Source organism: Nannospalax galili, unplaced genomic scaffold (genome assembly GCF_000622305.1).
Source record: "Nannospalax galili isolate Female #2095 unplaced genomic scaffold, S.galili_v1.0 scaffold315, whole genome shotgun sequence".
NCBI lineage: Eukaryota > Metazoa > Chordata > Mammalia > Rodentia > Spalacidae > Nannospalax > Nannospalax galili.
The window spans coordinates 1,333,917-1,357,238 of record NW_008336851.1 but is presented as its reverse complement, the minus strand read 5'-3'; the positions used below and the strand labels follow the sequence as shown (position 1 = coordinate 1,357,238).

Below are 23,322 nucleotides of genomic sequence, written 5' to 3'. Positions count from 1 at the left end.
TATATATAATCTTTTATTGTTTTGAGATATATTCCCTTTATCGCTAGTCTTTAGAGCTTTTATCATGAAGAAATTGAATTTTCTCAAAGACCTTTTCTACATTTATTGAGATGACCATGTGATTTCTGTCTGCGTCCATTTGTATGATGACGTTTATTGACTGACGGATGTTGGAGCATCCCTGCATCTCTGGAATGATGTCAACCTTCATTGGCTTCATTTCATTGGTGTTATTTTTGCCTCAGTTTCTCTCTTTACATCTACTGTTTTGGAGATAGTTTGCTCTTGTTTTCTAAGGCCATAAGGTGCATCATTAGTTATTTGAGATCTCTGAGTTTTTTCTTAATTTATTCACTTATTTGTGTGTGTATGTTACACATATACCACGGCTCCCATGTGGAGATCAAAAAGCAACTTGCCAGAGCTGTGTGCTGGATAGCTTCATTTGTCAACTTGACATACTTTGGAACAGGGAATCTCAATTGGGGAATTTCCTTAATCAGATTGGCCAGTGGGCGTGTCTGTGAGGCATTTTCCTAAATGTAAAGTAATGTGGGAGGGCCCATACCCAGGCAGGTGGTCCGTCCTTACATAAGAAGCAGGCTGAGCACAGACTAGAGAAGCAAGCCAGTGAGCAGCGTTCTTCTCCCAGTGAGCAGCGTTCTTCTCCCAGTGAGCAGCGTTCTTCTCCCAGTGAGCAGCGTTCTTCTCCCATCTGTGCTTCAGTTGTGCCTCTGCGTTCCTGCTCTGCTTAAGCCTTTGCTCCCCTCAGTGACGGACTGCCACTTGGAAGAGTACAACAAAATAAACACATTTTTCCAGACTTGCTTTTGGTCAGTGTTTTATCACAGCAGTAGAAACCAAACCAGAACAGAAATTGGTATCAGAAGACACCTGACCATGTTTGTTTAGGGGAGGACTGTAGAAATATTTGGAACTTTGGGCTGGAAAAGCCACTGAGTATTTGAAGCTTAGTGAACTGTTCTGTGAGAGTTTGAAGAAATGTAGACGATGGAAGCTTGGCTCATGAAGTTTCAAGGGAAGCAAAGCTAGACTATCAGGGCTGTTTGTGTGGTAGTTTGAATTGAGAAATTGTGGTTTCTGATCATCTGGGGCTGAAGAATCTGTTGTGATTAAGAAGAGATCAGCATCACTGAAACAAAATCCTCTGGGAAGCATCTCCTCAGGGTTAGTACAGAAGCTACTGTCCGGAGGAAGCCAAGGCTGCATCTCCAGCTGAAAGCAGCACTTGGGAATGTGTACATCTCTCTCACATGGTACTGGTTTTGGCAGCATGAACGCTGCAGAACGAAGGACTCATGAAGAGAGTCTGAGGCTTGGCACCATGTAAGACCAAGAGAGGCCATTGGTGAAGGTATAGTCTCAGTTGCAGAGAGACCCCAGCATATTGTACATTCTTGGACCATGGGACCAAGAGTAATCTGACTTATGAGACAAGCTGTGTGTGCTGTGGGTGGCAGAGCCAGAAAAGTGAAGCTGCTTGTTTAGTCCCATTTGTTTAGAGTGTCATTTTCCATCCTTTCACCCAAAGATATGGTCTATTTTTGATGGTGAGGTACATTTCTTGGAGATAGCAAAAGAAGGATCCTGTTTTCAAATCCAGTCTGCTAGTCTGTGTCTTTTGTTTGGGGAATTGAGACCATTAGTATTCAGAGTGATTACTGAAACGCACGCATTGACTCCTGTCACTTGGTTTTGTAGTGTTTAGTGTTCTCTTAGTTTGCATTTTCTTGCCAACTATCTTAACATCATTTTTTCCCCTGTAGTTTCTTGGATGTCTTTATCCTCATCAGTCTCACAATATTCCTTCTCATATCGTCTGTAGGGGTGTATTGGTGGTCATAAATTCTATCGCCTGCTTTTATCATGGAAAGTTTTTCTTTCTCTGATTGTGACAGACAATTTTGCCAGGTATTTTAGTTTGGGGTGGCAGCTGTGATCCTTCAGAGCTTGAAATACATCTTTCCAGGTCCTTCTGGCTTTTAAAGTTTCCATTGAGGAAAACCAGCTGTACTTCTGATGGACCTGCCTTTATTTGTGACTTGCTTCTCTTTTGCAGCTTCTAATACACTTTATTTGTTCCATATGTTTAGTGTTTTAACAGTTACGTTATGTGGGGAGTTTCTTTTCTAGTCCTGTCTGTTTGATGTTTGCTGTGCCTCTCATACTTAAATCATACCTCTTTACCCATATTTGGGAAATTTTTTTCTATGTTTTTTGTTGAAAACATTTTTTATGCCTTTGGCATGAAATTCTTATCCTTCTAGGCTCATAATTTGTATATTTGGTCTTTTTATATTTTCGCAAATATCTTTCATATTCTGTTCATACTTTTTAAGTCATAAAATTAAATTATAAACTTATAAATTATAAGTTTATAAAATAAAAATTATAATTTATAATATATCATTGACCTGACCAAATGATCCAGTTTCTTTATGTTGTCTTCAAGCTCTGATAATCTGTCCTCCACATAATCCATTTTATTGATGAGGCTTTCCTCTGAGCTTTTTACTTTTTTCACACATTGAATTTTTTCATTTTCACCATCATTTTTTAGTTTGGTTTTTCTTAAGTATTTCTATGTCTTTATTGAATTCTGTCTTTATGTTCTGAATTGAGTTCCTTATCTTATTAATTTGTTTGTGGGTGTTCTCTTGAAATTCCTTCAAGAGTTTAATTCCTGTTCACTTTGAAGTTTTTAAACATGATTCTTTCTATTAGTTCTTTTGAGTTCTTTGTCTAGAATTTAGACTAAGTCTAAAATTACTCTCACTGGGACCATTTCTATGGGGTTAGTAAATTTTGAAGGACACATGTTCACAGTCTTGGTTTTTTTCTCTTGTGTTTTTTATTTATTTTTTAATTTTATGTTTATGAGTGTGTTGCTTGCATGTATGTGAGTGCACCTGTGTCTTGCAATGCTGCAGAGGTTAGAAGAGGGCTTCAGATTCCCCTGGAACTGGAGTTAAGGACGGTTCACAGCTGCCATGTGGGTGCGGGGAATCAAACCCACGTCCTCTGCAAGAGCAGTCAGTGGTCTTAACCGCTGAGCCATCTCTCCAGCCCTCCTTTTGTGTTTTTAAGCTAGAACTCACCCATCTTGAGTTAGCTTTTTTTTTTGTGTGTGTGTGTGTGTGTGTGTGTGTGTGTGTGTGTAAGAGAGAGAGAGTCGGGGTGGGGAGTGCTTTCCTCATTGCATGCTTGGGCCTCCCATCTCTGCAAACACTCTGGTTTCTAGTACATTATAATATTTGCTCATTTCTTCTGTGATTAGCTGCACACAAAATAGTTTAGCATCAGGAAAACTATTAACAACCAATAACTAAAGTTCAAATTTGTTTGAATGTTTTTGTCTTCAAACTACATCCTAGAAAGGATGCTCACAGCACTGATCTCAAATGCCCATGAAATATTTTTCTCTGTGTAGTTCCCACCTATGTTCATTAATTTCTGATTAGGATCAAATTTTGGATTTTCCCTTTTCATCTTTTAATTAAATTTTCATTTGGCAATAATTGTAGCTTCACATGAGGCCATAAGAAATTATACAGAGGGGCTCTGTGTTTCTTTTATCCACGTCTCCAGTAGTGACAGCTTGCAACTGTTATCACAACTAGGAAGTTGGTATTGATGCAGTGAAGGTAAAGGGCACTGCCATCATGGGGGGTTTAGCTCATCACAACCTTTTGTGGCCACATGCACTCTCCCTCCAGCACCAACCACTCACCAGTCCCTGGCAATACAGCTTGTTCTCCATTTATTAACATTTCCAAAATGTTATATAAAAGGAATTAGACAGTATGTAACTTTTTGTGGTTGGCTTTCTTTACACACTGTAAGTCTCTAGAGACCCAACCAAGTTGCTGGATATGTCAATAATTTGTTTCTTTTTAATTGCTGTGTTATATATGTTCCATAGTTTAACTATACACCCATGCAAAGATACCTAAATTGTTTCCTATTTTGAGTTGGCTACAAATGAATCCCTATAAGTATTTGTGTACTTCTATTCTTTGTAAACATAGCCCTTTAGTTTTCCAGGGTAAATATCAATGGGTACGACTGATGGGTTGTATGATAGTTACATGCTTCATTTTTCAAGGAAACTGGCAAATTTCCAGAGGGCTATACTGTTGCACATTCTCACTGGCAAAATGTGAGTGACCCTGTTTCCTTCCACATTCTTGCCTGCATTTGGTTGTTGTCATATTTTTGTTTTAGGTGTCCTCATGTTCTCCCAAGCTGCTATAATAAAATTATCTATCTATCTATCTATCTATCTATCTATCTATCTATATCTATCTATCTATCATCTATCTATCTATTCTATCTATCTATCTATCTATCATCAATCATCTATCTATCAATCATCTATCTATCATCTATCTATCTATCTTCTATCTATCTATCTCTATCTATCTATCTATCTATCTATCTATCTATCTATCTATCTATCTATCTATCTATCTATCTATCTATCTATCTATCTATCTATCTATCTATCTATCTATCTATCTATCTATCTATCTATCTATCTATCTATCTATCTATCTATCTATCTATCTATCTATCTATCTATCTATCTATCTATCTATCTATCTATCTATCTATCTATCTATCTATCTATCTATCTATCTATCTATCTATCTATCTATCTATCTATCTATCTATCTATCTATCTATCTATCTATCTATCTATCTATCTATCTATCTATCTATCTATCTATCTATCTATCTATCTATCTATCTATCATCTATCTTCTGTCTATCTATCTCTCTCTATCTATCATCTATCTATCTATCATCTATCTTCTGTCTATCTATCTCTATCTATCATCTATCTATCTATCTATCTATCTATCTATCTATCTATCTATATATCTATCTATCATCTATCATCTCTCTACCTAATCTATCTATCTAATCTATCGAGCCCCAGTTAGCTTGGAACTCACCAAGGAGCCAGGCTGGCCTTGGTTTCACAGAGATCTGCCTGCCTCTGCCTGCCAAGGGCTGGGATTAAAGGCATGTGCCACCACCATGCCCAACATTAAAGTGTCATATTTTGTACTTATAAACAACTTATTCTTTATATAAGGCTGGTAGATGAAGATCAGGGACCCAGCATGGTTATGTTTTGGTAAGCATAGTGTTCCAGGTTACAGATTGCCAGTTTCTTATTAAAGCTTCTCCAGAGAGCTCTCTAGAGTTTCTTTTCTTTTTTTTTTTAAAGTTTATTTTTTTAAATTTTTTAAAATTTAATAACCGCATGATTAGAAGAAGCATTTCATTACAGCTTGAACATATTCAGTAACACATTCCAGAGCAAGGATACATCTCTTTCAAAGGTGGCTGTAAATTTTTAGTTTCACAGTTGAACTAATACAGTCATACAATATTGAACTCAGTATAAACCCTGTAAGACATAAAATTGAATGAGTTTTACCCTTTAAAGAAGATCTCCATTTTGGATAAAAATTGGGTTAGTTTAAGGAAGAGGGAGGGAAGGGTATACAAGGAACCTAGGGGATGAAGGGAAAGAAGGAGCTCTAGAGTTTCTTTTAAGGGCACTAATCCACTCATGAGCTAACTCCATTCCCTAATACACATTGACTGTTAGAATAATGCAACATACATTTTGGCAGAAGTACATTGTGTCACCAAATGTGTGGGTATTGATGAGCATGTTGGTTTTAATTTGCATTTACATAATGACCAGTGTTGATTTGCTATTTGCATATTCTCTTTGGTTAAAAAAGTCTATTGAGTTTTTTGGAACGGGAGAGATGGATCAGTCAGTAAAGTGCTTGCCTTGCAAGTATGAGGACCTCAATTCAATCCCCAGCACCCAAGCTGGGTGTGGTGGTGCTTACCTGTAAATCCCAGTACTGGGAAGGCAGAGACCAAAGGATCCCTGGAGCTAGCTGTCCAGCCAACTTAGCTAAATTGGTGAACTCCAGATAGAGTGAGAAACCCTGTCTCAAGAAATGAAGTGGAGGGTGATGAGGAAGATACCTAATGTCCACCCCTGGCTTCCACACACATGTATGCACATGCATGTATGCCCATACATACCTGAATGCACACACAAACATGTACACACACAGCATATAAACACTTAAAAAGTCTATTAATGCCTGTGTATTTTAGTATATTCATAAAGTTGTAATTCTAGGACATTTTTATTACTTAAAAGGAGAGTGTACGTCAATTATTGGCCTTCCAACTCCTCTGTCATTCTTGTAGCCCTAGGCAATAGTAATCTAGATTCTGTCTCTGTAGATATGCCTAGTCTAAACATTTCACATATATACAATCAAACTTTGCCAGCTTTTATGATTGGTGTCAGAAGTGTAGTGTTTTCAAGGCTTACCTGTAATGTAGTGGGTATCAGTACATTTCTTATTACTGCTGAGTAGCGTTCAGATACGCTGCTTTCTGTTCCTCTGTTCATCTGGATTGTTTCGGCTTTTGGCTCCATGGACAGTGACACACGGTTTTCACTTCTCTAGTTGTCTATTTATGGAAGGAATTTGTGGGTCATATGCTAACTCTATTATTTAACTTAAGAACTTGCAAAGTAGCTTTTCTTTTTTTAAAAAAAATATTGTCTTTATTTTATGTGTATGAGTGTATTGCCTGCATGTATGTGAGTGCACCCGTGTTGTGCAGTGCCGCAGAGGTCAGAAGAGGGCTTCGGATTCCCCTGGAACTGGAGTTAAGGATGGTTCGTAGCTGCCATGTGGGTGCTGGGAATTGAAATAGAATCTGGGTCCTCTGCAAGAGCAGTCAGTGCTCTTAGCTGCTGAGCCATCTCTCCGGCCCTCAGAATAGCCTGTCAGTGCAGCCATGCTGTTCCGTGTTCCATTGGCAGCCATGCTGTTCCGTGTTCCCATCTTAACTGCTGAGCCCTCAGAATAGCCTGTCAGTGCAGCCATGCTGTTCCGTGTTCCATTGGCAGCCATGCTGTTCCATGTTCCCATTGGCAGCCATGCTGTTCCGTGTTCCATTGGCAGCCATGCTGTTCCGTGTTCCATTGGCAGCCATGCTGTTTTGTGTTCCCATTGGCAGGTTCTGCTTTTGCACATTCTTGCTAATTCTTATTAATGCCTGTTTTTAAGTTATGGGCATCCTGGGCGTGTAGGGGTTAAGGGCTACTCCATTGTGGCTTTGAGTTGTGTGTCCCTAAAGACTGATGATGCTGAGCATTCTTTCCTGTGCTTACTGAATTTCTTCTTAAAGTCCACTCAAATCTTTTGCCAATTTAAACACTGAATTAGCTTTCTTTTTTTTGAGCTGTTTATGTATATTTTTGTTGAACTTTTGTGCATTTCATACAAAACATCTTACTCATCTTTATACCTCTCCCCCATCCACACCCCACCATAACCCCCTGTTCCACTAAATTTTCTCCTTCCCACTCTCTGTTTGACCCACTCTCACTTGCTCAGGGTCTCGTGTTCCTGACTCAGGTCAATAGACTGGCATAACGCATTCTTAGCTTGGGTTTCGCATGGTTGTTTCGTATGATAGGGAGGAAGGACATTCAAAGAGACCACATCATTCCAGCCCCGCCCACAGTCTCCTTTGGCTTTTGCCTGAGCTGGGTCTCACCCCATGGTCTGTGGATGCCCCTTTTTGCTGCCATTTTCCCTGCTGGCCGTACACTTCCTTTTTGTATTCCAATCTAGCTGCTGCTAGCTCTGCTGGTGCTAGGCTCCACCTTTCTTCCAAGGGTGCCCTGCACTCACCCCTTGCTCAGGCTTTTCAGAGGAATGAGTGGTTTCAGGGCTACACTCTACCCCTTTCCTCTGGCTCTTTACACACTTTCAGCCATTTCTTCTGCAAATTTCCCTGAGCCTTGGAGGGCGTGACAGATGCAGGGCAATCTCTCTTGTGTCATGGTGAGATAGTGATCTCTTGGGGCTCCCCATCATTCGTCTTCAAGATGTGGCTGCTGATCTATCTTAGTGGCGTTTTCCTTATTATAAAGACAAATGGAAAGAAGTAGACATGTCTAGACAAACATGAATGTAAATACAAACGCCTAGAAGATATCCCAGTAGGTGTACCATATTCATTAAACAGTATACTTGCAACGGCTTCCCTGCTGGGGCCTGTAGTCTTCCCTGACACAGGGGGTTGGTCTGGTCTACAGCACCAGATGTGTGTTCCACCCTTAGGAGCTGGCCTTTTCCAATTAGAAATTTGTCAGTAGTACATATGTTAGTCGAGCCATTATTGCACTAGCAGGCATTGCTTGGCATGTCCGTAGCATGTGGCATGCAGGGTTCATTGTTGAGTAGAATCATAGGGGATCCTTTCTTCCCCAGCCATCTGCATAGCACCTTCTGGCACTATGAAAGCCATCCATCCAGTGGCATAGAAGTTTTAGCTTAGTCTTGGCTCCTTCTTTTCTTCTCCAGCAGTCACATCATGCAATGTCTTCAGCAACATGGCCTTACCAACCTTTCTAGTGTACAACTGACATTAGTGGCAATAGCCTTGGTGAATTGGAGGACCTCTAGGAGCTCTCTGACCAACACCTCATAGAGAGGGGCACCCCACCCCTGGTACTGTAGTTTTTCTTAACAGTTGTATAGTTTGGGAGCCTCTGTTTTTGTCTCACCCAACCATCAAACTCCCAGGAATCTTACAGCTAGCTATAGCTGGCATTTCCTCCCTCTTCAGGTATCTCTCAAATGGGTTTCACATCTGTAAAACACTCAAAGGTTAACATCATATATTAAATCAATCATAGACAAGGTGTAACACAGCATGGAAGGTTTTACCCATTTGCATTAATTGCTTTCTCCATAGATCTCTGTTAGCATGGGTAAGAGACATTAATTTGGTTAGTTCTTTACTATCTTTAGTTAGCCCTTTGGAGTCATTCCACATTCTGGGGATCTTACATGGAGTCTCTTTGTATTCTTTTATCCTTGATACACTTACAGGTGCTGGCTCCAGTTGCCTAACCCTGTACCAGGCTAAGGAGGCAGGGGGTTTCTCTTGCCCCACTGAACCTGTTGATTCCCTGAGTCAGGCAGGCCCTGGGTCTGCCTTCTGACTGTAGCCATGTCTGTCCATCTCTCTATTAACCATCCCTGGCTTCTGGGGGAGGCCCTGGTAGGAAAAACTGCTTCTACCCCTAGCATAGCCGTTATCAGGAGAGAAATGCACCTTATTTAATCTTTGGGGATTCTTAACCACCCCTAGGACAGTTTTTATCCTTTGAATGCCTTTTGTAAACTGTTCTCCTGGTTTTAAAGCCTTCCAGAAACTCCTTAGTACCGAATTTGGTTTTCTGTCATTTTTTTCTTTGGATATTTGGGCTCAACATAAGTCTTGCCACGTTTGTCTTCGAGTAACCCAAACGGACCATTTTGTCTGTCTGGTCTTTTTTATATCTTTTGTAGGGTGTTCTGTTATTCTACAGACATGTTTTACATGCTGGTCACAGTCACTTAGATCTGCTAAAGCCTCTCTCACTTTACAAAAATCCTGTCAGTCATTAAAGAGCTTAGCAAAACCATTAAAGCTCTGTACCATTGTCGAGGTCCCAGTTGACTTAAGCTTTCCTTTATATCTCTGGTGAACAGTTTTATATGGCCCAGCAAACTGGGCATCATGTATTGCTTTTCTCATACCTAGTTCTCTCAGTAATGCCTGTCCCTCCTTTATAGTCCTCCAGCCCCTGTTAATCATGGGAGTTTCCTTTGGTGATGACCATGTATCTTTAATGCCTTGCACCAGCTATCCCATTAACGACTGCTCCCCCCTGCACTGGCCTAGGTTGAACAGCTTATGTCGTAAGGACGGATGGGTGGTTATATAACTCAGCTGTGAAGCTTCTGAAGGACTTAGACTGACATTATTTGCTCCTGTGTCCCATACCCTCATGAGCCACGTGGTGAGGGGCTCTTTGATTGCTTGCTTGTCTTTCCTAGTTCTTTTTTAAAAATAATTTATTGAGAAGTTCATATAGGCATATAAGGTGTTTTGATCAAATCCATGCCTACTTCCTCCCCTCCAGCGCCTTCATATCTCCTCATCACTTTTTCTGATAACATCATGCTCTCTTGTTTTTGCTACTCTAACATCCCCCCCTCTGAAAAGGTAACCCTAAAATCTTAAGGGTTAGATAAGAGCTTGCAAATACTTTAGACATTTTTAGCCTTTGGAACAGAGTATGTTGCTAAGAGGCCCAATGACATTTTGACTTTTAGCCAAGGAACTGGCTACTTGTCTTTGGGGTCTTTTTACCCTAACTGCTTAGCCAATTCCCACCTCCTATTCTTATCACACCATCCTCTGAAGAGGTTACCCAAATTGCGGATAGGGAATTGGGAAACGGACTGCTCTGGCTTCTTCCATGCTGAACAGGGATGCAGGGTGAGGCAGTTGGGGTACCCCTTCAGGGGGTCATCTAAAAGACTCCCAAATTGCACAACTCTTATCTGTAGGGGGAAAAGAAAGTCCTTGATTGGTGAATAGGAGATGTGAAGGAGAAGTAAAGACAAGAGTAATTAGCATTACAAGTTCTAGACAGGGAACTAGAAAAAAGTCAGAACAGGGCAAATTTCAAATGTTCTTATCAGAGTCCATTGGAATTTCTTGAAGAGCACTTCCAAAATCATCCCTCTGTTGGGTTCCTCCTCATTTTTCTTTTGTCTACCAAGTGATGGGCTCAGGATTTGCTTTCAGACATTTTGATAGCTGTTGGGTTTAGATTTTTGCCAATCTAAACACTGAATTAGTTTTCTTGTTCTTACTGAGTTGTAAGACTTCTTTTTTTTTTTTTTTTGTCTTTTGAGACAGGGTCTTCTTGTAGCTTCAGCTGTCCTAGAACTCACTATGTAGACCAGGCTAGCCTGGAACTCACAAAGATTCACCTGCCTCTGCCTCCCAAGTGCTGGGACTAAAGGCTTGTGCTACCACGCTAGGCTGAATTGTAAGAGTTCTTCTGTGCTCTGATTAAGTCCCTTATTAGCTACACAGTTTATAGATACTCCTTCCCTTTCGTGGATTGTCTTCACTTTCTTCATTGTATCATTTGAAGCACAAAGGTTTTTATCTGCCGAAGTCAAAGTTTTTAGTTGTTGCTGCTTGTGCTTTGGTGTCCTGTCAAACAAAGCATTGCCTCATTAATGCTACAAAGATTGATTCCTTTTTTAAAAGTGTTGGACCTGGTGTAGTGACCTATGCCTTAAATTCTAGCACTCGAGAGGCAGAGGAAGGTCAATCTCTGTGAGTTCAAGGCTAGCCTGGTATACATAGTGAGTTCTAGGCCAGCTGGGACTACAAGGAAGCCCTGTCTGAAAAAGATAAAAAATAAAATAAAAAGCCCAGGACTGTGTCCCCTTGGTGCAGTGTCTTTATCCTTTAGCTTGTGTGTATCAATTTGCATCTGCTTAGCACACTGAATGCACATAATATACTTATGCTAGTTTTTAATGTCTGCCGATTTTAATGTCTCTTTTCATTATGGGTGAGATTTTGACATTGATATTTTCCATATTATGCTTGTATTTCTTTATTTGACATTTTCTGGTACTCTTTAATTGGTTTCCAGCATTGTAAAGCTTACTTTCTAGGTTATTGAATTTTTTGTGTGCCTGCAAATGTTCTTACACTTTGTTTTGGGATGCAGCTAATTGGAAAGTTTAGTCTTTTCAGGTTTTACTGAAAGATTCATTAGGCATTTCTGTAGCAGAGCTCGCTGTGAGCCTGCGTTTTCTTCAGTACTCAGGCCAGGCCTTCCTGAACACTTTGCATCGTCAAATCCCTGGGGTTACACATTTCTAAAAATCTGCCTGATGGAAATGTAAACTGCTCTCAGTAATAACAGTAAATGCCATTAAGTCACTATGTAAAAGATGCAGACTGGTTGGATTGAAAATCAAAGTCAAACTAATTGTTGTCTCCAAGAAATAAACTTCAACTGACAAAGATTATCATAAAACCTACGAGACAAAGGATGGAAATCAACCTACCAAGGGGAAGCTAGAAACAAAGTACGTAACCATTTTCATATCTGATAAAGTAGATTTCAAACTAAAACTGCAAACACTTGGATACTGAACACTACCTTCTTGAATGAATGATGCCCTAAAAATCAAGTAAAAATTATAGCACAACTTGCCAGAACCTTTGGGCTATAGCTCAGGATGTGTAACCATCAGTCAGAGTTGATTCTTTGAGAAGATAAAGGTTCACAGACCCTTAGCCAAAGTAACCAAAAGAAAGAGAGAACCTAAGTACAAAGACAGTGTGGAAAATCCTCCTTCCTGTCTCATGAAAGAAAAAGCTTGAAAAAGCTTTTGACTAGAGTTGGCCATGTGTTGTCTTTAGTGGAAGGTAAAGTTGGTCATGTTTGTAATATTTACCACCTTTGCTGGTCATTGCGGCCCCACTGTATAGTCAATGATTTCCAGAGAAACAGGAGGATGAGGGAGGAAAGAAGGGATTGGCTCATGTGATTACACAGACTGTCAAGTCAGATCTGCAGTGTGGAGCAGCAGGCTGGAGACCCCGGAGAGTGATGATACAGGGAAGTGTAGAGGCCACCGCAGAGTCACTGGGAGTTGGAAGCTAGTGCTTTTGTTCTATTCTAGTCTTCAGCAGATTTTTCACTCAAAGTTCAGACTTCAGTATTAATCTGGTCCAGAAACACCCTCCAAGTTCACATAAAATTAATTGTCATACCTAGCAAGCAAGAAAACAGCCAGTTAGTTGAGTTTACAAGAATATTTCCTAAGATGGGTATGGTGGCACATGCCTTCAGTCTTAGTACTTGGGAGGCAGAGACAGGTGGATCTGTGAGTTCAAGGCCAGCCTGGTCTACATAATGAGTTCCAGGCCAGCTGGGGCTACAGGGAGACCCTGTCTCAAAAAGACAAAAAAATGTTTCCTGCGAGGGACGGTCCTTTTGGCTGTCATTACAAAATTTTGTAATCTTTTATGATGTTATGAAAAAACTATAGATTTCTGAATTATTAACATTAATCATTGGTCTCTAGTAGATAATAGTTTTGAATAGGATGAGGTTTGCTTTTATCTAACAAAAGTAATGAAAGCCCCATTAATCTCTTTGTTTGAACCCATCAAGTAATCTCATGTGGCATTTTAAAATCAGTCTGCAGAGGACTCACAGATCCTATTTGGTACTTCATTGTCAACTTTGTGTTTAATTCCTCGGTTGATGCTGTTTTCAAAAACATCAGGAGACCCCTTTGAGCCAGCATCTGTAGTCAGACACTCCCTGGGATGGTGCTTAGTTTAACCCAGACACATCCTGAGCCAGTGCACCTGGACAGCCTGCTTTGTTCTTTCTGTGGGACTGTGGCTTTGTTCTCTGCAAGGCTCACATTTGTGTCTATTGCCTCTTTCCCTTATATTTTCAAGTGATAATTTTTTTTTTGTCTTTTTAAGACAGTGTCTCCCTGTAGTCCCAGCTGACCTGAACTCACTATGTAGACCAGGCTGGCTTAGAACTCACAATGATATGCCTACCTCTGCCTCCCCAGTGCTGGGACTAAAGGTGTGCGCCACCACACCCAGCTCAAGTGATAATTTTTAAAACCTCATCAGATACACAAAAATCTTATTTGGCCTTGAAAATCTGCATTGCAATATTACCAAATCTTTTCAGTACAGCAGCAGACTAACACTCTCCAAGTGTCTGCTGTAATCATAAATTTCCACAAGCTCATTGTGGACAAAGCTTCACACACCCATCCCAGCACTAGATGCCATAGGCTTCCCTTACACAGCTCCAGTTTTGTCTAGAACGTCACATAATGTCAGGATTTTTCCCTCATACGTTTCAGTCTTTTGTGCTTGGCTGGCAGCAGCTGCCTCCCTGCTGTTCCCAGGGTCTGTCCTAGTCCTGTGGGGAAGAGCTCTGCTTGCCCTGCACTGCCACATTCATAAAGCTGATGACTGTTACTCCTGCTGTTCTGTTGATGGTTTTACTGTGGAATTAAGATGGGCTCAGAATCCCATTTGTTAAAGGAAGCATTTCTAGATCTATATGATATTCTTTTAGATGAGAATAATCAAGGGTATTCAGTAAGAGATTTCTTTGTTTTTTAAAATTTTTTGTCATTAATTTTTGATAAATATTCAAGTAGCAAAGGCCCTGTTACTTGAAAAGTAGGTATTAGAATGTATTATTATAAAATCCTGTCCCAGTAATATTAAGTTTAGTTGTTAAAATTATCAATGTGTCCAATTTGATAACACCGTAAGAACTGTTAATATTTAATGCATAACATTCATCATTTGTTAGTATAGGTTCCAAACATATAGGCTAGTTGTTGTATCTTTGAGATGCTAGAGGTTGAACCCAGGGTTTTACACATGCCAAGCACGTCCTCTACCACTGGGCCATATCTCCACCCTAAACTGCTGTATGTCTTTTTAAAGTTTTTTATTATTATTTATTTATTTTTGGGCTTTATTTTTAATTTTATTATTTATTTATTTAGCCTTTTTGAGACAGGGTCTCCCTGTAGCCCCAGCTGGTCTGAACTCACTGTGTAGACTAGGTTGGCCTTGAACTCACAGAGATCTATCTGCCTGCCTCTGCCTCCTGAGTGCTGGGACTAAAGGTGTATACCACCACACTTGGCTAATTTTATTATTTTTATTTTATGTGTGTGAGTGTATTGCCTACATGTATGTACCTCTGTGCAGTGCCCACAGAGGTCAGAGGAGGGTGTTGCATTCCCCTGGAACTGGAGTTATGGATGGTTGTTAGCTGTCATGTGAGTGCTGGGAATTGAACCTGGGTCCTCTGCAAGAGCAGCCAGTGCTCTTAACTGCTGAGTCATCTCTCCAGCCCCAACTGCTATATTTCTTAACATATTTTCTAAGTAGACAGTCATTACCTACTAGAAATTCCATACCTTCATGTCATTGAATCAGCTTGCTTCCAGTCAAGGGATAGAAGCCAAATAGTAGGTTAAATGAAGAGTTAACAGTCTAAGTGTTGAAGAAATTCTGTATGGTTCCTGGAGATACTAGGAGAATGTCACAGGAAGGTCAAACTTGGAAGGAGTTTCCCTTCCTGAGGCTGCGGTGGAGGCTTCGTTGGAGATAGTTATGTTTAACACCTGGGATAGCAATGAAGAAAGTTGAGGGGTTGGCATGCAGGAAGCAGCCTTAGGAGTGCAGGTGGGTGCAGACAATCTGCTGCTTATAGTTGACTATGCAGAGGGAGCAGAGGTTGGTGTGGGCAGGAGGACTTGGGAATGCTGGTTTCCATGTGGAGGAGTCTGGGGAAGACTACTGCTAGATCTGTTTGTGAGGTTGCCGCCAGAACCACAAGTCCCATATGGTCGATGTAGTGAACATCACCAGGAGAGCCCCTTCATCCTGTAGTGTATATCTAGCACTTTCTGAGAAAATGCTACATTGTGTGTAAAGGAAATATACTTACAGGAATTCTGTCTGTTTTGGTCCAGCATCTGTGTTGTGGAAGGGCAGATTTGGAGCTGAGAGGTGATAGGCGCATTCACTGTCTTACTGTTCTCTGAATCTTTTTTTTGGGGGGGGGGCGGTTTCTTTACTGTTTAATGTCAGTTGTGGAGTGTCTCCTTGTATAGACTTCATACCCTAGCTGCTGCATGAAGAGGTGGCCCACCAACAGAGATCCAAAGGGGGTTTGATGTCATTGTCTGGCCACTTTGCCCTCATTCCGCAAAATTAAATGCATAATGAATAAGCACACTGTCTAGCTGTTAAATACTAAATTTGATACTTCTTGCCCCCAATTCTTGGGATTCTCCAGTGGCACTAATTTTCAAACTTTCCTGAGAGAAATGACAGGTAATTTCTACAGCTGATTGAAAAACAAAACAAAAACATGATAAATATATTTTCTTTAATTATATTGGGGACTATAATTCATGTTCATAAATGTTAATAACTTGGTTTTTAAAATTGTATCCTGTTGATATTTGGAATGTGTTTATTATTGTGGCTGATTATTGAAGTATAATGTTCCAGAATACTACATTAGTTTGTATAATTTTGAAAAAAAGGTCCATGAATAATGATCAGACATGGCACCTATAAAAATAACCTTTTGCAGAGTTATATTTTTAAAAAATTTGTTACACTTCCTGAGTCCCTGCTGAGCCCTCACTAAGCACAGTCACTCCAGATGCTTGAAACTAGTCTAGTTAGCATCTTTATGATGGTTGGTTTTAATGTCAACTTGCCACAAATTAGAATCACCTCAACCCACCCCAAATATGGGCAGTACCTTCTGGTAGCAGCCCAGATAAAAGAGCTTGGCAGAAGGAAGATTGTTAGCCTTTTGTTTGACCTTCCCTCTCCCTGGTGAGTTAATTTACTCTGTTATGGCTGCTGACTCCTTCACTGATATCAGAATCAGTGTTTCCAGGCTTCCATCATTGGCTGAGGACCAGCAGCCCCCAGGAGCCCTCCAGACTGCTGAGGCAGCCAGCAGCTCCCGAGTTTTGGGTCTCTTCGGTGTGAGACAGTCACTGTGGGACTCCTCCAACTGCTGAGGCACCCACAGTCTCAAAGGGCCTCAAAGACTGGGTTCTCAACCTTTTGGGTGTGGTACAGCTGTTGCTACTATTTTGAAGCCGATTTAATTCTATGTATAATTCTGTATAGAAGCTCGTTCTGTTTGTGTGGAGAGCCCTAACTAATACAACCCTTTTCTTGTGCATTTATAAGCTTTTCATCCTCAGATCAATTAATCAACGTGACAGAAGACAGTGCCTTTTTTCTTAACTTTGGTCTGTCAGCAGGGTGTCTATTGAATGTGTGGCTGCTGATCACCTTTGGGATATGTGAGCATCCACAGCTGCATGCTAGTAGCATGACAGAGAGCCACACAAGCATCAGGCCAGGTCTACTTTGATACCTGCTGTAGGCATTTATGTATTTCTAAATGGATTTTTCTCAAATTGCATTTTAGAAACCTGTTGTCCAATCTTGTGACTCACCCTCTGCATAAAGATTTTGAAGGGAAAAGTAGGAGGCAGAAATGGTCTTCTCTAATTATTTTAGAAGATCCATTATAATGACTTTCAATTTTATTATTCCCAACATCATCACTCACACAGCTTTCTCTCCCTGTCATGATGGGAGCTTCCGCAGTCAGCTGCTTCCCTCCATCACCCCATCAGTCATTTCTGAGTATGTAAATTTTTTTGACTTTTTGAAAGAGAGGTCTCCCTGTAGTCTCAGCTGGCATGTAGACCAGGCTGGCCTTGATCTCACAGAGATTTCCCTGCTTCTGCCTCCTAAGTGCTGGGATTAAAGATGTGTGCCACCACGCTGGACCCTGAGTGTGTATTCTTGTACTGCAAATTGCTCTATCAGCTGCTGTTTTTCTGAACATAAGGTTTTCATGCTTCATGCCATCCCTAGTGACCCATCCCAGAGAAAGAACTCCCTCAGCTATCTTTTCTAAGCAGTTACTGTGTTCTACCAGCTCTGCAGAATAGCTCCAGGCAGATGAATAGGCTTTCCAGAGTGAGTGGAAAGACGTTGACATAGTCACTATATTAAATCCCTATTTGGCTGCTGTTCTGGTTTCACTTCTGTTGCAATGGTAAAACACCCTGACCAAAAGCAACTTATGGAAGGAAGAGGTTTATTTGGCTTTTAATTCCAGGTCATAGTCTGTCACTGACGGGAAGTCAAGGAGGAACTCAAGTGGCTAGTCATGTCTCATCCATAGTCAGGAACAGAGAGAAACTAACACACCCACGCTGCCGTGTGCTCGCTTAGCTAGCTTTCTTCACTCTAAATAATTGAGGGCTTAGCCTAGGGAATGCTTCCACCCATAGTGCAATGAATCATTTAACAATCAAGGCATCTCTCAGACATGCCCACAGGCCACTTGATCTTGATAGTGTCTCAAGCATGACTCTATTCCTAGGTGATTCTAGACTGTGTCAAGTTTACAGTTAAAACTAACGTGCATATCTACGCACAAGGAACTACAACCCTGAGAGTGTGCATGTGTTGGCTGAACTCATCAGGATGGCTCTGAACTCTGGCCCTGACTGGGTTCTCTTTCAGCTGGAGTTGTCTGTATCTGAAAGGGTTCTTTTGTGCCAGTTTATTCAGCACAGTTGCTCTTAGAGCATCCTGCCTTCTACAGCAAGGAAGGATGCTACTCTTTCCCAATTATCTAGGTGCTGAGACTGGTCTTGGTCATAGGAGGGCCCACTGCTCCAGCCAGGCTGCTTACCCCACCATCCCTCACTCACACTCCTTCACTGGCTGGGCTTCTGCATAAGGCATGCCACTTTCCTTCTTTTCTTCAGGCGCTAACTCTCCTTTAGATGACAGTGGAAACCTTTTCTAGATCTTCTAGCCTTCACTTGTCTCTGACTAGGTATAGTCTGTAACTACAACTTCATACTTCCCTTTCCTCCTGCAGTGTTAGTGATGTTTGTGTGAGCTGATCTGAATTTTGAGTACAGTACATTGTACTTCTGATCTTCTCCTCAACCCCAACACGTGGGTTTGTTGCATAGCCCTTAAATCCCTTCAACAAGAAGACTCGGCTGTATGTAAAAGGTATGCTCTAAAAGGTGTAGAGTTTTATTTTTCTCTTTCAGATGGCTACAGTGAATTCCTAAGAGCGCTAGCGTGCTGGATAGCTTCTCTGTGTTCGGCTTACAGCACTAACGGAAATGTTCTTTTAAAGACAAATCTCACTGTATTGGTTGCTGTACTTCAGGGTGAAATGTGGACCAGAGTGTGGGGATTACAAACGTCTGTTGGTAAGGGGCTTTCTCCATGTGGGTTGCTTGGCAGTGCTTGCTTCTACCACCTCTGTCCTATCGCCTGTCTGACTGAAATCCAGATCTGAGTTGAATCCTGGGAGAAGGGTGTTTCTGGATGGCTGACTTCTGCTTGGTGTTTTTGGTTAGGTTTGTCTGAGGCCTTCAGTGAGAGAAGCAGAAGTGCAAGAGGAGGAAAGCCCATTCAGTCACATCACTTCTCCTTACAGCTGTCTCTTCAGTGGTCAGTGTGGTCACTGGCCTGCATCGCCTGGCCTGCAGCACTGTTGTCTCACATTCCTCGTGATTCAGCCACTCTAGGCCTCTGTCATTCTTTCCATCCAGTCCTGAAGCGAAATGCACTAACTGTTGCCTCCTCCTGAGAGATGCCGTCCCTAGCTGCCTAGGCCAAATCATGTCAGTGCAGTTCCTCATCATGGTTTTGCTTGGCCTTCCTATCACTTTTTACTTAGCACTTGTGATTGCTTACCTTTGCGATAATGTGACCTTTCCTAGATTGTTTTGCTGCAGTGGCTCAGAGCTTGTTTTATAGCCTCATGTCCCCAGTACCTGGCACATAATTAAGGTTCAGTGGTATTAGTTTGAAAGTGGAATGAAAGCAGGTGTGGGGTGTAGGTGAAGAAAGCAGGGTGTCAGAGAGCTGATTCAGAGTCAACGGGAGGACTCTGCTGCATACAGCATGTAGCAAAGTCTCAGGGCTCAGAGGCCACTAGCTCAACAAGGCTGGTCAAATAGAGGCAAGGCTGGGCAGCTCTGCCTTCCATAAATAAGAATAACTGGATATTTACAGTATACTAGACACTGAGCTAATGTTTGAAAGCATTTTCACAGTCCTTTAACCACTGTATGAAGAAAGTCATACTAACCCTATTTATGTTGGGAAAAATGAAAATGTGAGAATATTAACTACTCATGAAAGTCCAAGAACCGAGAGCATGTTAGGACTCAAATCAGAAGTCTCCTCCTGTCTGCCTCATCCTTCCTAACTGCCATCTTTCCTCTTTCTGGTCCATTAGCATGAATTAACTCTAAAATCCCCTCTGTGTCTGTTTTCGGTCCCTCTCAGTGATCTTCATGGTTTGCTGTGGTACCCACACCCAGGCACACTGACTTTAGTTCCATGTCCACACAGCCTTCGTCCTGCTGTTATCCTTCTTTACTCTTCTGGTTGGCCCTCTGAACCCCCACCGGGAACTGACTAACTCCTGCTGTAAAACCAGCCCAGTATTTAGTACTTTCGCAGGCAAAGTGAAAAAATGCTAGTATGCTGATGACTGCCAGGCAGGTGGAGAGTCCAGCCATAAGAAATAATTGGTTTTTGTAAATGCTGTTTTCATTTGCTTTTAGTGTATGGTTTACTTCTCAACTTAATGACTAATGGACACTGTAGAAATTACTAAATAGCATTTCTTTCAAAATATTAAATGCTCTGGGGAATTAAATAAAACAATTGTGATTTGATATAAAATCAAGGAACTGAACTGTGCCTTCAGTTTACCTTAGGCCTCTCTTCTTTCTCTCTTCAGAAGATTTATCTTCCTAATTATAGTTGACTTAGGCTAATATTAAAATTACTTTGCATTCCTAAAAGCCATGTATTTCATCTGTCAATAGGGGCACACATTTAACAACCACAAAATTACCTGCTTTAAAATAGCCAGAAGTGGTGGTGCGCACTTTCAGTCCCAGCACTTGGGAGGCAGAGGCAGGAGGATCTCTGTGAGTTCAAGGCCAGCCTGATCTACATAGTGAGTTATAGGCCAGCTGGGGCTACAGGGAGACTGTGTCTCAAAAAGGCCAAAAAAAAAATTATCTGCACAAACAAAAAGTTTGTATTTCTCCCAGAGGGCTTTTTTTTTTTTTCAAAAGAATAAAATATACATAACCGTTTATTTAAAAAAAAAAAACAAAAAAAAAGCCCCAAACCTAACGAGGTACATACATACAGTAGGTTACTAAGCATGTAAACATATCTGGGTGTCAGAGAATGATGGCATGAAGTGACCAGACACGATCTGCCACCCAGCAGAGCTGATGGTGCTGTCTTGCAGGAGGAGCCCAGCTGTCACAGCAAATACTCTAGATGAATATCTAACTTATAATAGATGCCTCAGAATGCAATTCCTAGTCTTTTCCTTCTTTAAAAAAAAAAAAAGAATCTGGAAAGTTATATTTTTATTGAATATGGAGATATGAAAATCTAAATGAATAAACATTTTCTTATGTGCTTGAAACATTAACTAGCGTACAATCACAATATGATGGCTTTTTCCAGATAATATTTTACAGCTACACTGTATCTGGGCATTGTGTGTCAAGAGATGGGTAAATCTTTTCAGATGAGGGCTACAGGGTTTACCCACCTGTGTCAGAGCCATTAGGACAGCTCAAAATTTGTGTTTTTGTTGTCATTGTTTGTAGTTCTGAGGACTGACCCCAAGGCCTCACACAAGCTAGGTGGGTACTGAGAATATCTAAGTTAAATTTCAGACTGTATGTTTAGTTTCTTGGATGAAAATAAATGTAGCACGTTGCGTCTGGTAGTTACGGCCGTGCTGAGTGATGCTGTTATGTTTTGCTCCAGATGTCACTGAGATATTTAGAGAACATGAATCCTCAGAACCAAACTGTTAGAACTATGTTAATATGGCCTGTATAGTAGTCCTCGATTTCAGTCATGTCTTGTGTGCCCTACAGGCAAATATGTGTATCAGCCTATGACCCCCGTGGAGCAGCTGCCAAGCACCGAGATCCCTGCAAGGCCCCGAGAGCCCACCAATACCATTCAGATTTCAGTCTCGCTCACTGAACACTTTTTGAAGTTCGCATCTGTCTTCCAGCCTCCGCTTCCCCCTGACTCACCAAGGTACTGCATGATCTCAGATCTCTTCATTGACAACTATCAGGTGAAATGTATTAATGGGAAAATGTGCTATGTGCAGAAGCAACAGGTGCCCCATCCCCAGAAGCTGAGCCCTGGGGACGTCTCTGCACACGATGCCTTAATTTCAGAAGAGAGTGATACAGCAAAGCTAGAGCACTGCTCTTCCCCCTCAAGTTCTGAGGACTCGGGGATCAATGCAATTGGGGCTCACTATGTGGAGTCATGTGACGAGGACACAGAAGAAGGAGCGGAACTAAGTTCTGAAGAAGATTACAGTCCCGAGAGCAGCTGGGAGCCAGACGAGTGCACCCTTCTCTCCCCGTCGCAGTCCGACCTGGAAGTGATCGAAACCATCGAAACCACCGTGTAGTCAGTCACCCTGAGCTTTGGTACTTCGGTTTGAGGAGTCCTTTTCCAATGTTTTCGGTGTTTTCTAACCCCCATGACCAATAGTAGCAGTTTGGCGGTCCGCTGATTACTGTCACTCTTAAATTAGTCTTGTAACTAAAACATTTTCTTACAGTTTTCTTTTATATCTTGACTTGCTTTCTATGTAGCATCTGGTGTCATGAATTGTGACCCAGCCTTAATTTCACTGAGAACTTGGAGAGTGATGGGATCAGAGTGTTGTGGACCAGACGGAGGTGCTCTTCAGAGTGAAGGCGACCATATTTACAGCTAGCCAGTCCTTTGTGGAAAAACTGTCTTGGCTTCCTTTAGGCATGTTCTGCTGGTCACAGAGTTGGAGGGGACAGCTCCCTTCAGGGAAGAGTGTGTGCTAGCAATGCCGCTCTGCCCTTTCCCCTTCTCCTTACCACCCGCACTGGCTCTGGACTTAAGTGGTCTCAGCACACTTCTAGGAGGTCACTGGAAGCCCCCTTGGGCCCTGTGAGGGCCAGGTCTGCACAGACCTCTGTGTCTTGGGCGGAACCAGATCTACATGTGAGAAGAGATGGACATCTGTAGTTTCATGTTTAATCCAGCTTTGGCTAAGTACCTACAGACATGCTGCAGAGTGGTAGGGACTCAGAATGGCTCATAACCTAACTCCCACCATGAAGGGGCCCATATTCTAGTAAGGGACATGAACCATGCAGCGCACAGTACCCAGGAAGCCCTTGGAACCAAGGAAAAGAGAGATGAACTTGGCCTGAGCTAGCTCAGAGAGTTGCTGCGGTGTTTGAGCTGACCTCAGGTGGCTTTCCCAACATCTTCCTGGCTTTCTTAATTGTTCTTCAGGTCTGGGAGAAACATTTAAGAAGTTATGAGTAGGTATTGTATTTGGGAGGCAGCCACATCTGACATCTTAAGAAAAACAATAATAGTTTTAGTTAGCATGGAAATGCTAAAAGACAGAAGTCCTTTAGGGATTAGGAATAAATCTAATAGGTTTGATTAATTCTGCTTCGTTTGGGTGTATGAAGCATTAGAATGGCTTAGATAAGAAATGGAATTCCATATGATGCATGGATTTTTTTTAATGCAAATGCAAAAACAGTTGAAATAGTTCACTGCTGAGTCAGGAAGAGTCCATATACAACTCCTTCCTGTCATTACAATGGTAGTCACATGCATAGCTCATCTCTCATCCACACAGTAGTGAATAATTAC

The 23,322-nt window shown here is 41.5% G+C and overlaps 1 protein-coding gene across 1 annotated transcript in view; it reads left to right on the top strand.

Moving 5' to 3' along the window:
• CUNH3orf70 (chromosome unknown C3orf70 homolog) overlaps positions 1-23,013 on the top strand; it is a 34,960-nt gene extending 11,947 nt beyond the window's left edge. Inside the window, exon 2 of the mRNA XM_008831323.3 lies at positions 21,525-23,013. Coding sequence (XP_008829545.1) covers positions 21,525-22,081 — 557 coding nt within the window. The 3' untranslated portion in view covers positions 22,082-23,013. The remainder of the gene's footprint in view (positions 1-21,524) is intronic.
• The last annotated feature ends 309 nt before the right edge of the window (positions 23,014-23,322 follow it).